This window comes from Oncorhynchus keta, chromosome 25, assembly GCF_023373465.1.
Source record: "Oncorhynchus keta strain PuntledgeMale-10-30-2019 chromosome 25, Oket_V2, whole genome shotgun sequence".
Lineage (NCBI taxonomy): Eukaryota > Metazoa > Chordata > Actinopteri > Salmoniformes > Salmonidae > Oncorhynchus > Oncorhynchus keta.
In genome coordinates, this window is record NC_068445.1 from 38,127,666 (window position 1) to 38,151,611 (window position 23,946).

The window sequence follows — 23,946 nt, forward strand, 5'->3', positions numbered from 1 at the left end:
AATAGAAGGCCAGTGTAACCATGGTCAGTAGACAATAGAAGGCCAGTGTAACCATGGTCAGTAGACAATAGAAGGCCAGTGTAACCATGGTCAGTAGACAATAGAAGGCCAGTATAACCATGGTCAGTAGACAATAGAAGGCCAGTGTAACCATGGTCAGTAGACAATAGAAGGCCAGTGTAACCATGGTCAGTAGACAATAGAAGGCCAGTATAACCATGGTCAGTAGACAATAGAAGGCCAGTGTAACCATGGTCAGTAGACAATAGAAGGCCAGTGTAACCATGGTCAGTAGACAATAGAAGGCCAGTGTAACCATGGTCAGTAGACAATAGAAGGCCAGTATAACCATGGTCAGTAGACAATATAAGGCCAGTGTAACCATGGTCAGTAGACAATAGAAGGCCAGTGTAACCATGGTCAGTAGACAATAGAAGGCCAGTGTAACCATGGTCAGTAGACAATAGAAGGCCAGTGTAACCATGGTCAGTAGACAATATAAGGCCAGTGTAACCATGGTCAGTAGACAATAGAAGGCCAGTGTAACCATGGTCAGTAGACAATAGAAGGCCAGTGTAACCATGGTCAGTAGACAATAGAAGGCCAGTGTACCATGGTCAGTAGACAATAGAAGGCCAGTGTAACCATGGTCAGTAGACAATAGAAGGCCAGTGTACCATGGTCAGTAGACAATAGAAGGCCAGTGTAACCATGGTCAGTAGACAATAGAAGGCCAGTGTAACCATGGTCACTAGACAATAGAAGGCCAGTATAACCATGGTCAGTAGACAATAGAAGGCCAGTGTACCATGGTCAGTAGACAATAGAAGGCCAGTATAACCATGGTCAGTAGACAATAGAAGGCCAGTATAACCATGGTCAGTAGACAATAGAAGGCCAGTGTAACCATGGTCAGTAGACAATAGAAGGCCAGTGTAACCATGGTCGGTAGACAATAGAAGGCCAGTATAACCATGGTCAGTAGACAATAGAAGGCCAGTGTAACCATGGTCAGTAGACAATAGAAGGCCAGTGTAACCATGGTCAGTAGACAATAGAAGGCCAGTGTAACCATGGTTAGTAGACAATAGAAGGCCAGTGTAACCATGGTCAGTAGACAATAGAAGGCCAGTGTAACCATGGTCAGTAGACAATAGAAGGCCAGTGTAACCATGGTCAGCTCCAGTGAGACCATATATTATCAGCTGTCTGTTATGGGTCGTCATTTGATGCGTCACTGAATTCATTTGAAATGTGCGGATGGTTATAAACACAGAAAAACAGTCTAGATTAGCGGTCACCAACCAGTCGATCGCAATCTCCAAGGCATTTCTAGTCGATGGCCAAACATTTCTGTAAAACACCCAACGATAAAGCCTTGTGTTCCTATTTGTATTTATTTATCTCGGGCTGTTGGTGGTAGGTGCAGCCAATTCAGCTGCCCTGCGTGCCAGACAGGCAAACTGTTTCCATTTCATGTGTCTGAAGGTACAAACTCTGCCTTCCCGGTGGGCCTGGAGAAGAAATCAAGTGCACTATGCCTCCGCTGGCCAATCAGACTGCTCAGATGACCGAGTCTGCAGTAACGTAGGAGGCGTAACACAGAACCCAAAATGGCTGAGCATGTGTGCCATCGTGCATAAATGTATTTTGTGTCCCCGCACCAAACTCGAGAGCTGGCCTGCAGAGACACCACCTTCACGTTTGACCAGCTGGAGGACCTGTCCATCCGGCTGGACAACCTGCTGGCTCCTGGCGTGCGTTCAGATTGGGGTGTAGTGGGGAGTAGTGGGGTGTATTGGGGTGGAGTGGGGTGTAGTGGGGTGTAGTGGTTCCATCCCCCCGCACCACCTCTCCGATGCCCGTGTTTGTCACAGTTTTCCCAGCATTCCCAGCATAAGGTGCTCGTCGATTCAGGTGCGACTGGGAATTTCATTAATAGAGAGTTAGCCCATAGTTTAGGGATACCAATTGCTCCCGTGGATCTGCCTTTCCCCGATCACGCCTTAGATAGTCGACCATAAGGGTCAGGGATGATTAGGGAGGTCAACGCTCTTTTGGGCATGGTGATGCAGGGGGGTCACAAGGAGAGAATTAGTATTTTCCTTATTGACTCTCCTGCGTTTCCCGTGGTGCTGGGCCTACCCTGGTTAGCTTGTCATAACCCCACTGTTTCTTGGCCACAGAGGGCTCTCACGGGGTGGTCGCGAGAGTGCTCAGGTAGGTGTTTAGGGGTTTCCGTAAGTGCTACTACGGTGGAAAGTCCAGACCAGGTCTCCACCGTGCGCATTCTCCCTGAATAAGCCGATTTGGCGCTCGCCTTCTCCAAAGCCTTCTCCAAAAAGAATTGAGTCATGTGTATCCCCTCATGTGTTTCCCCTCATGTGTATCCATCACACCTTCAATCCCATCAATGACATGGTGTATTTAACCCTCTGTTTCCCCTCATGTGTTTCCTCTCATGTGTTTCCCTCATGTGTTTCCCCTCATATGTGTTTCCTCATGTGTTTCTCATGTGTTTCTGGTTTCCTCTCAGTGTTTCCCTCATGTGTTTCGCTCATGTGTTTCCCCTCATGTGTTTCTTCCCATGTGTTTCCCTCAGTCATGTGTATCCCCTCATGTGTTTCCCCTCATGTGTATCCCCTCTTCCATCACACCTGGTTTCAATCCCATCCCAAATACACATGTTGTGTATTTAACCCTCTGTTTCCCCTCATGTGTTTCCCCTCATGTGTTTCCCCTCATGTGTTTCCCCTCATGTGTTTCCCCTCATGTGTTTCCCCTCATGTGTTTCCCCTCATGTGTTTCCCCTCATGTGTTTCCCCTCATGTGTTTCCCCTCATGTGTTTCCCCTCATGTGTTTCCCCTCATGTGTTTCCCCTCATGTGTTTCCCCTCATGTGTTTCCCCTCATGTGTTTCCCCTCATGTGTTTCCCCTCATGTGTTTCCCCTCATGTGTTTCCCCTCATGTGTTTCCCCTCATGTGTTTCCCCTCATGTGTTTCCCCTCATGTGTTTCCCCTCATGTGTTTCCCCCTCATGTGTTTCCCCTCATGTGTTTCCCCTCATGTGTTTCCTCTCATGTGTTTCCTCTGTGTTTCATGTGTTTCCCCTCATGTGTTTCCCTCATGTGTTTCCCCTCATGTGTTTCCCCTCATGTGTTTCCCCTCATGTGTTTCCCCTCATGTGTTTCCTCATGTGTTTCATGTGTTTCCCCTCATGTGTTTCCCCTCATGTGTTTCCCCTCATGTGTTTCCCCTCATGTGTTTCCCCTCATGTGTTTCCCATGTGTTTCCTCATGTTTCCCCATCATGTGTTTCCCCATGTGTTTCTCATGTGTTTCCTCTCATGTGTTTCCCCTCATGTGTTTCCCCTCATGTGTTTCCCCTCATGTGTTTCCCCTCATGTGTTTCCCCTCATGTGTTTCCCCTCATGTGTTTCCTCATCATGTGTTTCCCCTCATGTGTTTCCCCTCATGTGTTTCCCCTCATGTGTTTCCCCATCATGTGTTTCCCCTCATGTGTTTCCCCTCATGTGTTTCCCCTCATGTGTTTCCCCTCATGTGTTTCCCCTCATGTGTTTCCCCTCATGTTTTCCCTCTCATGTGTTTCTCATGTGTTTCCCCTCATGTGTTTCCCCTCATGTGTTTCCCCTCATGTGTTTCCCCTCATGTGTTTCCCCTCATGTGTTTCCCCTCATGTGTTTCCCCTCATGTGTTTCCCCTCATGTGTTTCCCCTCATGTGTTTCCCCTCATGTGTTTCCCCTCATGTGTTTCCCCTCATGTGTTTCCCCTCATGTGTTTCCCGGTGATTGTTTGTTGTATATTTTGCTCAGGTCATGTTCTGGTGTGCGACGGGTTTTGAACCCTTCTATATTATTTTTGTATATATTGGTTTTCTGAGTTAATCACGTAATAATAATTACAGAGAATTGATTTGAGAATTGATCAAATAACAGTCTTCAGTTTAATGATGCCAAAGACACGACAAATAATTGAATCATATAGATTTCTACATTTATTTTGCAACCCACGCGACGCGAGTGGTGAAGCTATGGCAAAATTGATACTGTGAGATTTCATAACGTTTAAAACCATGACTAGAGAGAGACTGTCAACGAATACAGCAAAGAGATGCTGTTTTTATGAGTGACTTCGTGTTTAAGTTCTTACTCAGCCCTGTCAACACTTTTATAAGCTATAAAATGCACATTCTTCCTATTTCCACTCAGCGCTACAACAAGCAGTGCATCAGTAATGAAGTGTAGGAAAGTGTATCTATAGGCTTGTTGTTATTAGTAGCGGCTTTGGGTCTTTTTTAATATTGAGGAATATTTCACTTTCTCTGTTCATAGGAGTAACAACATGAATTTGTGCATGAGGCTTAAATAATGTGGTGCGACTCGAGTTCCGCCATCAACTGGAAGATGGTGTCCCTTTTTGGTCAGTGTCAGTGGAGGGAAGGGAGAGCGGAGGGATGTTGAGAGACGGACCCTCAGTCTGCTGCTCTCTCCTTCCACTGAAACTGACCATCAGATGGAGGCACCATCAGCACAGCAAAATAAAATAAAATGTGAATTATTTAAATGTATGCTCACTCAGCTGTGCCTCACAAGTAATCCAACAATGAGTCTATTACCGGTGTGGTCATATAGCCTACCTCAAATTTTGAAATATAATATTGAAAAATGACCCAAACCACAGTGCATTGGCAGATAAATTCAAGCTAAGCCAGTATGTGGTGATAATGTATTGGGCCTATAGGTTACTGAACAACTCTCATTGCTACAGTACTGTTTTTAATTGGTTAATGTTGCTTACATTTTTTAAGTCATGTTAATAAAAATTCAGAGCGGTAGATCTCGGCATTTTGACTCAGAAAGTGATCTTGACTCAGAAAAGGTTGGTGACCACTGGTCTAGAAAATAATAAAGACAGCATCCCCCCCTGCCAATATGACCATTTGCCATCAGGAATGATCAACAAACCATGGTCAAATCTGATTTAAAACGAGTGCACTATGTAGGGAATAAAGGTGCCATTTGGGACGGTCGATACATCTCCATAGTGTCGTCTGTCTTACCATGTATCTCTGTTTACGGCAGAAGCTGATGCAGTTCTGGACGGTGAGTTTGTTAGAGGTCTGACTGCTCCCTGTCAGGGTGGGAGGGTCACCACTGTCCTTAAAACAGCCCAGGTTACCAGGCACTACAGGAAACAGAGAGGAGAGCAGGGGGTTTAAACTATGTAGTTCAGCATGACATATGTTTCTAAACTAACAATCACACGCTGCATTTGGCATTTACTACAAATCCCATGATGCGTCTGTGTCTCACAGAGATCATACACTTCATACACGCACACCAGCACTAAATTAACATCATCACACTGGAATTCTCTGGCCTCTGTTTGAGATTTAGGAGGATGGGGGTGAGGGGGAGAGGGGGAGGAGGAGAAGGATGAGAGGGGGTGAGAAGGATGAGGGTGAGGGTGAGAGAGGTAGGAGGAGAAGGATGGGGGTGAGGGGGAGAGAAGTAGGAGTAGAAGGATGTGGGGACTGAGTTGCTGTGAGTGGGTGTTGGAATCTAGAGTATGTGCATTGTCTGGGCAAGCTAGTTTAGATCTAGCTGAGATATCTAGCTGAGATAGTGGGTAAAAGTCTACATGACAGAGCGGAGGAAGTCTCCTGAGGCTGAGGTCAAATAAGAGCTAAAGGTGATACACACAGCATCAGAATGGACACCTAGTAAAGTGATACACACAGCATCAGAATGGACACCTAGTAAAGTGATACACACAGCGTCAGAATGGACACCTAGTAAAGTGATACACACAGCATCAGAATGGACACCTAGTAAAGTGATACACACAGCGTCAGAATGGACACCTAGTAAAGTGATACACACAGCATCAGAATGGACACCTAGTAAAGTGATACACACAGCATCAGAATGGACACCTAGTAAAGTGATACACACAGCATCAGAATGGACACCTAGTAAAGTGATACACACAGCATCAGAATGGACACCTAGTAAAGTGATACACACAGCGTCAGAATGGACACCTAGTAAAGTGATACACACAGCATCAGAATGGACACCTAGTAAAGTGATACACACAGCGTCAGAATGGACACCTAGTAAAGTGATACACACAGCATCAGAATGGACACCTAGTAAAGTGATACACACAGCGTCAGAATGGACACCTAGTAAAGTGATACACACAGCATCAGAATGGACACCTAGTAAAGTGATACACACAGCATCAGAATGGACACCTAGTAAAGTGATACAATATGGATGAACTACAAAAGTCCAATTCTGACGACATGGCCCGAGCTGACAAGAGAAGCTGACACTGTCCTGGAGGGCGTTGGGTTGTAAGCAAAAAGGCAACTGTCTGTTCTCTAAACACTTTGTATGTAAGAAATACTGTGCTGTAATTAAGCACTGAAAACAGTGTGAAGAATGATCATATTTGAGGAAACACAACTACCCTCAAGACTAAAACATCCATTAGGCTACAGAATGCTTTGTTTTATTATGGTTCAAATTGTAATACTTTCATTTAATTTCTATGTTCTAGGGGTGAAATATATTAGAGAGAACCTATACAATATCAAACTAATTTCTAACCTAAAGCTATTGTCTCAAATAGGAATTGTGTCATCCAACTGTAGGCCAGAACAAAGCCTATTATAGAGAGGGGGGAGGGCAGAGAGAGGGGGGCAGATTGGGAGACAGCAAAAGGAGAGAGACAAATAGATAGAGAGAGAGAGGGAGAGGGGGGGACAGAGAGAGGGAGGCAGATTGGGAGAGAGACAGATAGATAGAGGGAGAGGGGGGACAGCATTAGCTTAGTCTCCTAGCTAACCACAAACACATGACTGCTGAATGAGACTTGTGTAAACCTTGATAGCTTTCCATTGAAATAGGAAAATCAAACATATAACCTTGAATGTAGTGTTCACATGCAGCAATAATGTGAGGGTTTAATACCTCTCTACAGTAACATGTTAGAGAGAGAATGACATCAAACTCTCTGACACACAGGGACTGCGGTTGAAAATTAGCCGGCTGGCTAAAACCGGCACTTTTACTGAAACGTTGATTAATGTGCACTGTCCCTGTAAAAATAAAATAAACTAAACTAAACACAGAGTTCTAGAGAGTTCAGGGAGTTCTAGAATAGATGTTTGAAGACATCTTGTTAGCACACGTTCACTGGTGCATGCTGGATGTTAAGACCTAAAACCTAGGGACTACAGCATGTGTTATTTTGAGAGAGAGAGAAAGAGATGCCTCAGATGGTGTTAGCGTAAGGATGAAAGACGGACAGGACAAGCTGCAAAAGGCCAGCATTGAGGGTTCACTAACCAAGTTTACATCCCAAATGACTACTTTAGACCATAGCACTGGTTAAAAATGTTACACTTTATAGGGAATAGGGTGACATTTGGAACATACCCCAAATGTCCTGGTCCAACACAGGGCAGGTCTCTCTCTACACCCTCTGTCTCGCCCACGCTTTTAATATACTCTGCTTCACAGAAACATGGCTCTCTCGAGATATACTGTCTGACTCTGTAAAGCCAGTTGGGTTCTCAGTACATCGCTCTGACAGGAACAAGCATCTCTCCGGGAAGCAGAAGGGTGGAGGTATATGTTTTATGATTAATGACTTACGGGTTAACTGTGATAACATACAGGAACTCAAGTCCTTCTGTGCACCCGACCTACAATATCTCACAATTAAATGCAGACCGTACCACCCCCCCCCCCCAAATGGATACCATGACGGCCGTCAAAGAACTTCACTGGACTAGGCTGCATTTATTGTAGCTGAGGATTTTAACGAAGCAAATTGTTTTGAAAAGGCTCCCGAAATTCTATTGATTGTTGTACTTGCCCTGCTAAAACTCTCGGCCATTGTTATACTACCTTCACGAAGCAATCAAGCTGGCAAAACGTCGCTATAGGGACAAAGTTGAGTCCCAGTTTAACGGTTCATACACGAGTCCTGGACATCCTGACGGGTCAACCCCAGGTGGTGAAGGTAGGAACAACACCTCCTCTTCACTGATCCTCGACACTGGGGTGCGTGCTCATCCCCCTCCTGTACTCCCTGTTCACCCACAACCGCAATGCTCTCCAGAGGGTAGTGAGGTCTGCCCAACGCATTAACGGAGGCAAAGCCACTGCCAGCCAGCCCTCCTGTCTTCCTCTCCTCTATAAATCACCAGCCCTCCTGTCTTCCTCTCTTCTATAAATCACCAGGCCTCCTGTCTTCCTCTCCTCTATAAATCACCAGCCCCCCTGTCTTCCTCTCTTCCTCTATAAATCACCAGCCCTCCTGTCTTCCTCTCCTCTATAAATCACCAGCCCTCCTGTCTTCCTCTCCTCTATAAATCACCAGCCCTCCTGTCTTCCTCTCCTCTATAAATCACCAGCCCTCCTGTCTTCCTCTCCTCTATAAATCACCAGCCCTCCTGTCTTCCTCTCCTCTATAAATCACCAGCCCTCCTGTCTTCCTCTCCTCTATAAATCACCAGCCCTCCTGTCTTCCTCTCCTCTATAAATCACCAGCCCTCCTGTCTTCCTCTCCTCTATAAATCACCAGCCCTCCTGTCTTCCTCTCCTCTATAAATGTCTTCCTCTCCTCTATAAATCACCAGCCCTCCTGTCTTCCTCTCCTCTATAAATCACCAGCCCTCCTGTCTTCCTCTCCTCACCAGCCCTCCTCTATAAATCACCAGCCCTCCTGTCTTCCTCTCCTCTCACTCTATAAATCACCAGCCCTCCTGTCTTCCTCTCCTCTCACTCTATAAATCACCAGCCCTCCTGTCTTCCTCTCCTCTATAAATCACCAGCCCTCCTGTCTTCCTCTCTCTATAAATCACCAGGCCTCTATAAATCACCAGGCCTCCTGTCTTCACCAGCCCTCTCTTCCTCTATAAATCACCAGCCCTCCTGTCTTCCTCTCCTCTATAAATCACCAGCCCTCCTGTCTTCCTCTCCTCTATAAATCACCAGCCCTCCTGTCTTCCTCTCCTCTATAAATCACCAGGCCTCCTGTCTTCCTCTCCTCTATAAATCACCAGCCCTCCTGTCTTCCTCTCCTCTATAAATCACCAGCCCTCCTGTCTTCCTCTCCTCTATAAATCACCAGCCCTCCTGTCTTCCTCTCCTCTATAAATCACCAGCCCTCCTGTCTTCCTCTCCTCTATAAATCACCAGCCCTCCTGTCTTCCTCTCCTCTATAAATCACCAGCCCTCTTGTCTTCCTCTCTATAAATCACCAGCCCTCCTGTCTTCCTCTCCTCTATAAATCACCAGCCCTCCTGTCTTCCTCTCCTCTATAAATCACCAGCCCTCTTGTCTTCCTCTCTATAAATCACCAGCCCTCCTGTCTTCCTCTCCTCTATAAATCACCAGCCCTCCTGTCTTCAGCACCAGCCCTCCTGTCTGTCTTGTCTTCTCTCCTCTATAAATCACCAGCCCTCTTGTCTTCCTCTCCTCTATAAATCACCAGGCCTCCTGTCTTCCTCTCCTCTATAAATCACCAGCCCTCCTGTCTTCCTCTCCTCTATAAATCACCAGCCCTCCTGTCTTCCTCTCCTCTATAAATCACCAGCCCTCTTGTCTTCCTCTCTATAAATCACCAGCCCTCCTGTCTTCCTCTCCTCTATAAATCCCCAGCCCTCCTGTCTTCCTTTCCTTTTTTAAATCCCTTCTTTCTATTTTTACAGCCACGTTAAACACCCTCTCGGTTTTATGAGCAGATTAATACCTCTGTCTGGCTCATTTAGCGCAGCACAGACAGACACACACACACACACACACACAGCAAGAAGCAGCACGGCAGACTGGAAGAATTTGGAGAGAGATTAAGTGGCGAGTTAAAGACAACATGACTGTAATCGTGATATTTGTAGTTTTGACTAGAAACTTTCCAGAGAAAGGCAGGCAGAGGTCGGGGCATAAGGTTATTAGCCTAGTATTCTTCCACTCACACTAACATGACATGATGCAGTGCAATGCAGACAAAGCAACAACAACTGACACAACGATTGAGTTTCGGGATGTCTGTGGCTCTGTCTGTCTGTCTGTCTGTCTGTCTGTCTGTCTGTCTGTCTGTCTGTCTGTCTGTCTGTCTGTCTGTCTGTCTGTCTGTCTGTAGCAGGGTAAGACACACCTCTGACAGACAATAAACTTAAAGCAGGCCTAAATACACACAGGGACCGGCAAGATTTATCAACATGATTTACATCAAGCAGACTGTCACACCCTGACCATAGTTTGCTTTGTATGTTTCTATGTTTTGGTTGGTCAGGGTGTGATCTGAGTGGGCATTCTATGTTGGATGTCTTGTTTGTCTATTTCTATGTCTGGCCTGATATGGTTCTCAATCAGAGGCAGGTGTTAGTCATTGTCTCTGATTGAGAATCATACTTAGGTAGCCTGGGTTTCACTGTGTGTTTGTGGGTGATTGTTCCTGTCTCTGTGTTTTGCACCAGATAGGGCTGTTTTTGGTTTTCTACGTTTATTGTTTTGTAGTGTTCGTGTTTATCTTTTTCTATTAAACATTAATCAATATAACCACGCTGCGTTTTGGTCCTCTCCTTCACCACAAGAAAACCGTGACACAGACGATCTTATCCAAAGCGACTTACAGGAGCAATTATCAATTAGAATTCATTTCTTTTCTCTCTCTCTCAGAATAATATTTGGTCACCTACAAACAAGCAAGATTTCTGGCTCTCACAGACCTGTAAGAGGCTCCTCTGTCCTCCACTCGTTACCTGTATTAATGGCACCTGTTTGAACTTGTTATCAGTATAAAAGACACCTGTCCACAACCTCAAACAGTCACACTCCAAACTCCACTATGGCCAAGACCAAAGAGCTGTGAAAGGACACCAGAAACAAAATTGTAGACCTGCACCAGGCTGGGAAGACTGAATCTGCAATAGGTAAGCAGTTTGGTTTGAAGAAATCAACTGTGGGAGCAATTATTAGGAAATGGAAGACATACAAGACCACCGATAATCTCCCTCGATCTGGGGCTCCACGCAAGTTCTCACCCCGTGGGGTCAAAATGATCACAAGAACGGTGAGCAAAAAAACCCAGAACCACACGGGGGGACCTAGTGAATGACCTGCAGAGAGCTGGGACCAAAGTAACAAAGCCTACCATTAGTAACACACTACGCCGCCAGGGACTAAAATCCTGCAGTGCCAGACGTGTCCCCTTGCTTAAGCCAGTACATGTCCATGCCCGTCTGAAGTTTGCTAAAGAGCATTTGGATGATCCAGAAGAAGATTGGGAGAATGTCAAATGGTCAGATGAAACCAAAATATAACTTTTTGGTAAAAACTCAACTCGTCGTGTTTGGAGGACAAAGAATGCTGAGTTGCATCCAAAGAACACCATACCTACTGTGAAGCATGAGGGTGGAAACATCATGCTTTGGGGCTGTTTTTCTGCAAAGGGACCAGGACGACTGATCCGTGTAAAGGAAAGAATGAATGGGTCTATGTATCGTGAGATTTTGAGTGAAAACCTCCTTCCATCAACAAGGGCATTGAAGATGAAAAGTGGCTGGGTCTTTCAGCATGACAATGATCCCAAACACACCGCCCGGGCAACAAAGGAGTGGCTTCGTAAGAAGAATTTCAAGGTCCTGGAGTGGTCTAGCCAGTCTCCAGATCTCAACCCCATAGAAAATCTTTGGAGGGAGTTGAAAGTCTGTGTTGCCCAAAACATCACTGCTCTAGAGGAGATCTGCATGGAGGAATGGGCCAAAATACCAGCAACAGTGTGTGAAAACCTTGTGAAGACTTACAGAAAACGTTTGACCTCTGTCATTGCCAACAAAGGGTATATAACAAAGTATAACTAAATAGTCTGTAAAACCCAGTAGTGTAAAGTACTTAAGTAAAAATACTTGAAAGTACTACTTATGTAGTTTTTTTTAGGTATCTGTACTTTACTATTTATATTTTTGACAGCTTTTACTTTTACTTCTACATTCCTAAAGAAAATGAAATACTTTTTACTCCATACACCCAAAATACACTCCCTGACACCCAAAAGTACTCGCTACATTTTGAATGCTTGGCAGGACAGGAAAATTTCCTAATTCACACACTTAACAAGAGAACATCTTTGGTCATCCCTACTGCCCCTGATCTGGCGGATTCACTAAGCACATGCTTCGTTTCTAAATGATGTCTGAGTGTTGGAGTGTGCCCCTGGCTATCCGTAAATTTAAAAAATAGAAAATGATGCTGTATGGTTTGCTTAATATAAGGAATTTGAAATTATTTATACTTTTACTTTTGATACATACAGTTGAAGTCAGAAGTTTAGATACACTTAGGTTGGAGTCATTAAAACCTGTTTTTCAACCACTCCACAAATGTCTTGTTAACAAACTATAGTTTTGGCAAGTCGGTTAGAACACCTACTTTATCCATGACACAAGTGATTTTTGTTTGTTTACAGACAGAGTATTTCACTTACAATTCACTGTATCACAATTCCAGTGGGTCAGAAGTTTACATACACTAAATTGACTGTGCCTTTAAACAACTTGGAAAATGGCATAAAATTATGTCATGGCTTTAGAAGCTTCTGATAGGCTAATTGACATAATCTGAGTCAATTGGAGGTGTACCTGTGGATGTATTTCAAGGCCTACCTTCAAACGCAGTGCCTCTTTGCTTGACATCATGGGAAAATCTAAAGAAATCAGCCAAGACCTCAGAATCATCCTTGGGAGCAATTTCCAAACGTCTTCAGGTACCACGTTCATCTGTACAAACAATAGTACGCAAGTATAACCACTATGGGACTACACAGCCGTCATACCGCTCAGGAAGGAGACACGTTCTGTCTCCTAGAGATGAACGTACTTTGGTGCAGAACAACAGCGAAGGACCTTGTGAAGATGCTGGAGGAAACAGGTACAGAAGTATCAATATCCACAGTAAAATGAGTCCTATATCGACATAACCTGAAAGGCCGTTCAACAAAGAAGAAGCCACTGCTCAAAAACCACCAAAAAGCCAGACTACGGTTTACAACTGCACATGTGGACAAAGATCGTACTTTTTGGAGAAATGTCCTCTGATCTAATGAAACAAAATAGAACTGTTTGGCCATAATGACCATCGTTATGTTTGGAGGAAAAAGTGGGAGGCTTGCAAGTCGATGAACACCATCACAACTGTGAAGCACGGGGGTGGCAGCATCATGTTGTGGGGGTGCTTTGCTGCAGGAGGGACTGGTGCACTTCACAAAATAGATTGCATCATGAGGATGGAAAAGTATGTGGATATATTGAAGCAACATCTCAAGACATCAGTCAGGAAGTTAAAGCTTGCTCACAAACGGGTCTTCCAAATGGACAATGACCCCAAGCATTCTTCCAAAGTTGTGGCAAAATGACTTGAGGACAACAAAGTCAAGGTATTGGAGTGGCCATCACAAAGCCCTGACCTCAATCCTATAGAACATTTGTGGGCAGAACAGAAAAAGTGTGTGTTGCGAGCAAGGGGCCTACAACCCTGACTAAGTTACACTAGCTCTGTCAGGAGGAATGGGCCAAAATTCACCCAACTTATTGTGGGAAGCCATTTAAAGGCAATGCTACCAAATACTAATTGAGTGTATGTAAACTTCTGACCCACTCGGAATGTGATGAATGAAAAAAAGCTAAAATAAATCATTCTCTCTTCTATTATTCTGACATTTCACATTTTTAAGGTGGTGATCCTAACTGACCTAAGAGAGGGAATTTTTACTAAGATTAAATGTCAGGAATTGTGAAAAACTGAGTTTAATGCATTTGGCTCAGGTGTATGTAAACTTCCGACTTCAACTGTAAGTACATTTTAGCAATTACATTTACATATGATACTTAAGTAGATTTAAAACCAAATACTTCTCACAAATCCGACTGCCCAGCATGAACAGTTGGAGCTACCAACTAATATGTCACTAATATCGAAAGGGGAGACTCTCACGAACATGAAGGTGTTGTTTTGCTCAGTGGGAGTCGTCTGAAGGTAACCCAGTACGGGCTGTAAATATGGCACAAAACGCATAGGGGGTCAAAAGTGCCACGAATAACGTGACCAAACATGGGTCGAAAAAAATATTCCTGAGTTTTCTTATATCTCTCAGATATAGGACAGACACTTCAAAACCTGAAATAATTTCCATTTACAAATGTGTTATTCAATACATTTCTATGGGCTATAGAAGTAAAGGCTGAATTCAAATATTCATAAAATATCATTCTAAATGGCTAATCTTAAAACAATTCCACATGTTAGCTTAGTAGATAATGCGATCTAAGGGCTTAGACCCACAGGGGCCACTGAGTTGCCCAGGTCTCAGCCCCACAATGTTGAGGATCTGGAACAATGGTCCCTGTGCTATCCTGGGCATGTAATGGTCAGTTACTCACCACTGAGAGGAGATAAGCTGATAGGGCTTCACCACTCCTGAACTGTTTAACTCTCCTGCTCCCCTAAGTACAGATCTTGGATCAGCTTCCCCTCACCCAATCCTAACCTTAAGCATTAGTGTTGGCTCTGGAGCAACGAACCGCCCTTGCTGTCTCTGCCTGGCCGGTTCCCCTCTTTCCACTGGGATTCTCTGCCTCTAACCCTATTACAGGGGCTGAGTCACTGGCTTACTGGGGCTCTCTCATGCCGTCCCTGGAATGGGGTGTGTCACCTGAGTGGGTTGATTCGTGGTGGTTGAAGATGGTGGTTGAAGATATCCCTCTAGTGGTGTGGGGGCTGTGCTTTAGCAAAGTGGGTGGGGTTATATCCTTCCTGTTTGGCCCTGTCCGGGGGTGTCCTCGGATGGGGCCACAGTGTCTCCTGACCCCTCCTGTCTCAGCCTCCAGTATTTATGCTGCAGTAGTTTATGTGTCGGGGGGCTAGGGTCAGTTTGTTATATCTGGAGTACTTCTCCTCTCCTATTTGGTGTCCTGTGTGAATCTAAGTGTGCGTTCTCTAATTCTCTCCTTCTCTATTTCTTTCTCTCTCTCGGAGGACCTGAGCCCTAGGACCATGCCCCAGGACTACCTGACATGATGACTCCTTGCTGTCCCCAGTCCACCTGGCCGTGCTGCTGCTCCAGTTTCAACTGTTCTGTCTTATTATTATTCGACCATGCTGGTCATTTATGAACATTTTAACATCTTGGCCATGTTCTGTTATAATCTCTACCTGGCACAGCCAGAAGAGGACTGGCCACCCCACATAGCCTGGTTCCTCTCTAGGTTTCTTCCTAGGTTTTGACCTTTCTAGGGAGTGCCACCGTGCTTCTACACCTGCATTGCTTGCTGTTTGGGATTTTAGGCTGGGTTTCTGTACAGCACTTTGAGATATCAGCTGATGTACGAAGAGCTATATAAATACATTTGATTTGATTTGATTTAGTTGGGAAACTGACCCCAAATCAGAATCTAGGGGCAACTTCACCCTACACCAAGGTGGAGCAAGATGGCAACTTTTTTGTTCACCTACCTTAGTTGTGCACTGATTATAAGTCGCTCTGGTTAAGAGCTAATGACTCAAATGTATGATAACATTGGACCCTGACTGGACCACATGACCTGACCATGAGGTACAGTACTCCAGGTACATATTACAAGAAACCAACAGATCATATAACATCTCATCTCATAACCTTTTCCTTTTTGCCTAATAAAACAGGATATACAGTGTAATAATAAATCAGACAACAACGTCATAAACACGTCAGACCGATTAGAAGTATTTTGATCAGTGAATAAGTGATCACACATTCAAGCTTCACTAAGTCTTCTCCAATCAATCACTGCTAATTCTTCAGGCTTCACTCTGTCCTTCCCAATCCATCACTGCTAATTTTTCAGGCTTCACTCGGTCCTTCTCCAATCCATCACTGCTAATTCTTCAAGCTTCACTCTGTCCTTCTCCAATCCATCACTGCTAATTCTTCAGGCTTCACTCTGTCCTTCCCAATCCATCACTGCTAATTCTTCAGGCTTCACTCTGTCCTTCCCAATCCATCACTGCTAACTCTTCAGTGGCTGTCTTTACTTTGAACGTCAATGCACAGATAAACCATTTTGCATTAGGAAAAGCTGCTATGGTTTATGAATGTCTTTGTGTAGACCTGAAACGTCACTGTACATTCTTTAAAGTTGATTTATAGTAAACATTATTTTTATAATGGAGAGAGTGAGTGTCACTCCTCACCTTCTAATGCAAATTTCAGGTGCAAGTGGAATTTGAAAAATAAGTATTTTACCCCCTTTTTTGATATCAAATTGTGATCTTGTCTCATTGTTGCAAATCCCTAACAGGCTCACTAGAGGCAAAGTCATGCATCCTCCAAAACATGACCAACCAAACCACGCTTCTTAACACCTACCCGCTTAACTGCACCGATTTGTCAGAGGAAACACCATTCAAATGAGAACTGAAGTCAACCTGCAGGCGCCCGGCCTGCCACAAGAGCACAATGAGTCAAGTAAAGCCCCCTAACAATGCTGGGACAATTGTGAGCTGCCCTATGGGACTCCTGGTCACGGCCAGTTGTGACACAGCCTGGGATCGATCCAGGGTCTGTAGTGAACAGGGCTCGGGCAGCCGAGCGGAAATGGAGGAAAACTCGCCTCCCTGCGGACCTGGCATCCTTTCACTCCCTCCTCTCTACATTTTCCTCCTCTGTCTCTGCTGCTAAAGCCACTTTCTACCATTCTAAGTTCCAAGCATCTGCCTCTAACCCTAGGAAGCTCTTGCCACCTTCTCCTCCCTCCTGAATCCTCCCCCCCTCCCTCCTCCTCTCTGCAGATGACTTCGTCAACCATTTTGAAAAGAAGGTCGATGACATCCGATCCTCGTTGCTAAGTCAAACGACACCGCTGGTTCTGCTCACACTGCCCTACCCTATGCTCTGACCTCTTTCTCCCTCTCTCCCAGATGAAATCTCGCGTCTTGTGACGGCCGGCCGCCCAACAACCTGCCCGCTTGACCCTATCCCCTCCTCTCTTCTCCAGACCATTTCCGGAGACCTTCTCCCTTACCTCACCTCGCTCATCAACTCATCCCTGACCGCTGGCTACGTCCCTCCCTCTTCAAGAGAGCGAGAGTTGCACCCCTTCTGAAAAAAACCTACACTCGATCCCTCCGATGTCAACAACTACAGACCAGTATCCCTTCTCTCTTTTCTCTCCAAAACTCTTGAGCGTGCCGTCCTTGGCCAGCTCTACCGCTATCTCTCTCAGAATGACCTTCTTGATCCAAATCAGTCAGGTTTCAAGACTAGTCATTCAACTGAGACTGCTCTTCTCTGTATCACGGAGGCGCTCCGCACTGCTAAAGCTAACTCTCTCTCCTCTGCTCTCATCCTTCTAGACCTATCGGCTGCCTTCGATACTGTGAACCATCAGATCCTCCTCTCCACCCTCTCCGAGTTGGGCATCTCCGGCGCGGCCCACGCTTGGATTGCGTCCTACCTGACAGGTCGCTCCTACCAGGTGGCGTGGCGAGAATCTGTCTCCTCACCACGCGCTCTCACCACTGGTGTCCCCAGGGCTCTGTTCTAGGCCCTCTCTTATTCTCGCTATACACCAAGTCACTTGGCTCTGTCATAACCTCACATGGTCTCTCCTATCATTGCTATGCAGACGACACACAATTAATCTTCTCCTTTCCCCTTCTGATGACCAGGTGGCGAATCGCATCTCTGCATGTCTGGCAGACATATCAGTGTGGATGACGGATCACCACCTCAAGCTGAACCTCAGCAAGACGGAGCTCCTCTTCCTCCCGGGGAAGGACTGCCCGTTCCATGATCTCGCCATCACGGTTGACAACTCCATTGTGTCCTCCTCCCAGAGCGCTAAGAACCTTGGCGTGATCCTGGACAACACCCTGACGTTCTCAACTAACATCAAGGCGGTGTCCCGTTCCTGTAGGTTCATGCTCTACAACATCCGCAGAGTACGACCCTGCCTCACACAGGAAGCGGCGCAGGTCCTAATCCAGGCACTTGTCATCTCCCGTCTTGATTACTGCAACTCGCTGTTGGCTGGGCTCCCTGCCTGTGCCATTAAACCCCTACAACTCATCCAGAACGCCGCAGCCCGTCTGGTGTTCAACCTTCCCAAGTTCTCTCACGTCACCCCGCTCCTCCGCTCTCTCCACTGGCTTCCAGTTGAAGCTCGCATCCGCTACAAGACCATGGTGCTCGCCACGGAGCTGTGAGGGGAACGGCACCTCAGTACCTCCAGGCTCTGATCAGGCCCTACACCCAAACAAGGGCACTGCGTTCATCCACCTCTGGCCTGCTCGCCTCCCTACCACTGAGGAAGTACAGTTCCCGCTCAGCCCAGTCAAAACTGTTCGCTGCTCTGGCCCCCAATGGTGGAACAAACTCCCTCACGACGCCAGGACAGCGGAGTCAATCACCACCTTCCGGAGACACCTGAAACCCCACCTCTTCAAGGAATACCTAGGATAGGGTAAGTAAGGGTAGGTAATCCTTCTCCTCCCCCCAACAAGATTTAGATGCAAGTGGCTGTTCCACTGGTTGTCATAAGGTGTATGCACCAATTTGTAAGTCGCTCTGGATAAGAGCGTCTGCTAAATGACTTAAATGTAATGTAAATGTAAATGTAGTGACGCCTCAAGCACTACAATGCAGTGCCTTAGACTGTTGCACCACTCGGGATGCCCCAAACAGGCTTTTTTAAGTTTGAATCAATCACAAATAACACCCTTGAGGGACTTCCTGCCTTTGAAATATTTTTCTTTAATAGTAATTTAGCAGAGTCTTATCCAGAGAGGCTTAGAGGAGGAAGTAAGGGTTGATCTCAAGGGCACATCGACAGATTCTTCACATAGTCAGCTCTTCTAAACAACGACCTTTTTGTTACTTGCCCAACGCTCTTAACCACTAGGGTACCTGACGCCCCTCTGCTTGATGAAGGTCACTATATAGACAGAAACGTCGCTGTATGTTTTACAACTTGATTTATAACAACATACAGGAACTCAAGTCCTTCTGTTCACCTGACTTAGAATTCCTCACAATCAAATGTCGACCGCATTATCTACCAAGGGAATTCTCTTCGGTTATAATCACAGCCGTATATATTCACCCCCAAGCACATCGATGGCCCTGAACGAACTTCATTTGACTCTCTGTAAACTGGAAACCACATATCCTGAGGCTGCAAGACTCCTAAATTCTATCAGCATATCGATTGCACAACCAGGGCTGGTAAAACCCTGGATCATTGTTATTATAACTTCCGCGATGCATATATATTCCCCCGCCCTCATTTCGGAAAACTGACCACGACTCCATTTTGTTGCTTCCAGCCTACAGACAAAGACTAAAACAAGAAGCTCCCGCGCTCAGGTCTGTTCAACGCTGGTCCGGCCAATCTGATTCCACACTTCAAGACTGCTTCGATCACGTGGATTGGGATATGTTCCGCATTGTGTCCAACAACAACATTGACAAATACGCTGATTCGGTGAGAGAGTTCATTAGAAAGTGCATTGACGATGTATTACCCACAGCAACAATTAAAACATTCCCAAACCAGAAACCGTGGATTGATGGCAGCATTCGCGCGAAACTGAAAGCGCGAACCACTGCTTTTAACTATTCCCTCCGCAAGGCAATCAAACAAGCTAAGCATCAGTATAGAGACAAAGTAGAGTCGCAATTCAACGGCTCAGACACAAGGTATGTGGCAGGGTCTACAGTCTCTACAGTCAATCACGGATTACAAAAAGAAAACCATCCCCGTCGTGGACCAGGATGTCTTGCTCCCAGACAGACAAAATAACAATACAGTGCCACTGACACGGCCCACTACCAAAACCTGCAGACTCTCCTTCACTGCAGCCAACGTGAGTAAAACATTTAAATGTGTTAACCCTCGCAGGGCTGCAGGCCCACACGGCATCCCCAGCCACGTCCTCAGATCATGCGCAGACCAGCTGGCTGGTGTGTTTACGGATATATTCAATCATTATCCCAGTCTGCTGTTCCCACATGCTTCAAGAGGGCCACCATTGTTCCTGTTCCCAAGAAAGCTAAGGTAACTGAGCTAAACGACTACAGCCCCGTAGCACTCACTTCCGTCATCATGAAGTGCTTTGAGAGACTAGTCAAGGACCATATCACCTCCACCCTACCTGACACCCTAAACCCACTCCAATTTGCTTACCGCCCCAATAGGTCCACAGACGACGCAATCGCAACCACACTGCACACTGCCCTAACCCATCTGGACAAGAGGAATACCTATGTGAGAATGCTGTTCATCGAATACAGCTCAGCATTTAACACCATAGTACCCTCCAAACTCGTCATCAAGCTCGAGACCCTGGGTACTGGACTTCCTGACGGGCCGCCCCAGGTGGTGAGGGTAGGTAACAAAATCTCCACCCCGCTGATCCTCAGCACTGGGGCCCCACAAGGGTGCGTTCTGAGCCCTCTCCTGTACTCCCTGTTCACCCACGACTGCGTGGCCATGCAAGCCTCCAACTCAATCATCAAGTTTGCGGACGACACTACAGTGGTAGGCTTGATTACCAACAACGACGAGACGGACTACAGAGAGGAGGTGAGGGCCCTCGGAGTGTGGTGTCAGGAAAATAACCTCACACTCAACGTCAACAAAACAAATGAGATGATCGTGGACTTCAGGAAACAGCAGAGGGAGCACCCCCCTATCCACTTTTGACGGGACAGTAGTGGAGAGGGTAGTAGGTTTTAACTCGGCGTACACATCACGGACAAACTGAATTGAGTGGCTGCTGCCAACATACTGACTCAACTCCAGCCACCTTAATAATGTAAATTGATGTAAAAATGTATCACTAGCCAGTTTAAACAATGTCACTTAATATAATGTTTACATACCCTACATTACTCATCTCATATGAATATACTGTACTCGATACCATCTACTGCATCTTGCCTATGCCGTTCTGTACCATCACTCATTCATATATCTTTATGTACATATTCTTTATCCCTTTACACTTGTGTGTATAAGGTAGTAGTTGTGGAATTGTTAGGTTAAATTACTCATTGGTTATTACGACATTGTCGGAACTAGAAGCACAAGCATTTTGCTACACTCGTATTAACATCTGCTAACCATGTGTATGTGACAAATACAATTTGATTTGATTTGATTTCATGAACTAGATTATTTTAACTTCTTCGATATAGGGGCGCTCTTTTAATTTTGGGATAAAAAACATTTGGAAAGAAAACACTCTGACGTTTCCAAAACTGCAAAGATATTATCTGTGAGTGCCACAGAACTGATGCTACAGGCGCTGTAGATTTTGAAGGCGCTGTGTTCCAATGTCTCCTTATATGGCTGTGAATGCGCAAGGAATGAGCCTACACTTTCTGTTGTTTCCCCAAGGTGTCTGCAGCATTGTGACGTATTTGTAGGCATATCATTGGAAGATTGACCATAAGAGACTACATTTACCAGGTGCTCGCTTGGTGTCCTCCATTGCAATTATTGCGTAATCTCCAGCTGCGTGCATTTTTCCATTTGCTTCAGAGGAGAAACCCAACTGCCACGAATGACTTATCATCGAATAGATATGTGAAAAACACCTTGAGGATTGATTCTAAACAAAGTTTGCCATGTTTCTGTCGATATTATGGAGTTAATTTGGAAAAAAGTTTGGCGTTGTAATGACTGAATTTTCGGGGGGTTTTCTTAGCCAAACGTGATGAACAAAACGGAGCGATTTCTCCTACACAAATAATATTTTTGGAAAAACTGAACATCTAACTGAGAGTCTCCTCATTGAAAACATCCAAAGTTCTTCAAAGGTTAATGATTTTATTTGAATGCTTTTCTTGTTTTTGTGAAAATGTTGCCTGCTGAATGCTAGGCTTAATGCTATGCTAGCTATCAATACTCTTACACAAATGTTTGTGTAGCTATGGTTGAAAAGCATATTTTGAAAATCTGAGATGACAGTGTTGTTAACAAAAGGCTAAGCTTGTGAGCCAATATATTTATTTAATTTCATTTGCGATTTTCATGAATAGTTAACGTTGCATTATGCTAATGAGCTTGAGGCTATGATTACGCTCCCGGATACGGGATTGCTCGACGCAAGAAGTTAATGGAGCGAGAATGTTGCACCTCTCCTTCCCATGTTCCGGTGCAACAGGCAGCTTTCCCTTTAGGCTTTCTCCCTGTCCTACCCCATCAATCAAAACAACACCCTTGGGACTACCTGGCTTTTGATAGAGAACCAAAATGTATATATTAGAATCAGTAGAGGCTGCTGAGGGGAGGACGGCTCATAACAACGGAGCGAGTGTGTGTGTTTCTGTGTGTGTTTCTGTATGTGTGTGTGTGTGTCAGAGAAGTCTCCAGGACTGCAGTGTGTGTGTGTCAAATGAAATTGTATTTGTCACAGGTTTATGCTAACAGTGAAATACTTACTTCCGGGTCCTTTTCAACCAATGCAGAGTTCAAGATAAAAATGTAATATAAAAATAGTGACACAAGGAATAATGAAAAACAATAATGAGTAAAAAATAACATGGCTATATAAAGGGAGTACCAGTCAGGGCCTAAAATTAACACCTGCCAAATGCTGGTCGATTTTGGCATTGGCCGGTAAGATCTATTTCACCAGCCACGTTGGCGAGGGGGTCAAGGATCGACAGTGTGAGCATTTTGCTCACATTTCTGAATAAAAAGTATCACATTTATAGTAAAATAAATGCTGCAGTAGCTGTTGTCATTTTTTTCTGCCGTTGTGTGTCATAGCTGGTAAATGAATCGCACAAAGTCAAAGGACTACGAATCCTATATAGCCTATTCCACCTCGTGCTGCAACACTGCCTGGCTGGGGAATGTGTGCACGAGAAGAGCTGAGTGAAAGTTAGAATTTTAGAAGTGCTGCGTACAGGCATAAGAGGTGGCCTTGTTTACGTTTCAGGTAATGAAAGTCTACTGAAGTGAGACGTTGTCCTTGTGTTTGTTTACATTGTTTTGTCCATAAGCTAGGTTGTTTTTCTATATTTCAGTTTCAACTGCCAGAGAAGAGAAGAGAACGCTTCTACTAGTCAGACTCAATCTCACGGGCACAAACACGACTAGAGTCACATTACCACGGTAACCTCCCGCCCCTTAAAGAGGCAGGTGGAAATGTTTTTCTCATCTGTAATATTTTGGTTGAAAGACTCAGGTAACAAAAATTATATTTTTTAAAAAGTAACCATTATTTAATAACTAGGCAAGTCAGTTAAAAACAAATTATTATGTACAATGATGGCTACCCCGGTCAAACCCGGACATTGCTGGGCCAATTGTGTGCCGCACAATCACAGATGTGATGCAGCCTGAATTTGGACAGGGGATGGCAGTGCCTTAGATCGCTGCGCCACTCGGGAGCCCTAAAACAATATACCACATTACTAAAACACCGAACAGGAAAACGAAAAACGCAACATGTAAAGTGCTTGTCCCATGTTTCATGAGTTAAAATAAAAGATCCCAGAAATGTTCCATGGTGGGGTTATGGTATGGGCAGGCATAAGCTACGGACAATTAACAACATTTTATCAATGGCAATTTGAATGCACAGAGATACCATGACGAGATCCTGAGGCCCATTGTTGTGCCATTCATCTGCCGCCATCACCTCATGTTTCAGCATGATAATGCACTGCCCAATGTCACAAGGATCTGTACACAATTCCCGGAAGCTGAAATTGTCCCAGTTCTTCTATGGCCTGCATACTCACCAGACATGTCACCCATTGAGCATGTTTGGGATGCTCTGGATTAACGAGTACGACAGCGTGTTCCAGTTCCCGCCAATATCCAGCAACTTCACACAGTCATTGAAGAGGAGTGG

At 45.2% G+C, this 23,946-nt stretch overlaps 1 protein-coding gene and 1 long non-coding RNA gene across 3 annotated transcripts in view; both read right to left on the reverse strand.

Annotated features, from left to right (window-relative positions):
* The window catches only part of LOC118357969 (kremen protein 1-like), a 145,455-nt gene that overhangs the window by 14,971 nt on the left and 106,538 nt on the right, over positions 1-23,946 (reverse strand). For both annotated transcript variants that reach the window (XM_052479235.1, XM_052479234.1), the window contains exon 4: positions 5,082-5,206. In XM_052479235.1, the coding sequence (XP_052335195.1) occupies positions 5,082-5,206 (125 nt within the window). The remainder of the gene's footprint in view (positions 1-5,081; positions 5,207-23,946) is intronic.
* Positions 5,598-6,032, reverse strand: LOC127911756 (uncharacterized). The gene is made up of 3 exons (XR_008079237.1): positions 5,850-6,032; positions 5,778-5,813; positions 5,598-5,741 (listed from the first exon to the last, which is right to left on the reverse strand). It is a non-coding gene; the product is annotated as an uncharacterized LOC127911756 (long non-coding RNA).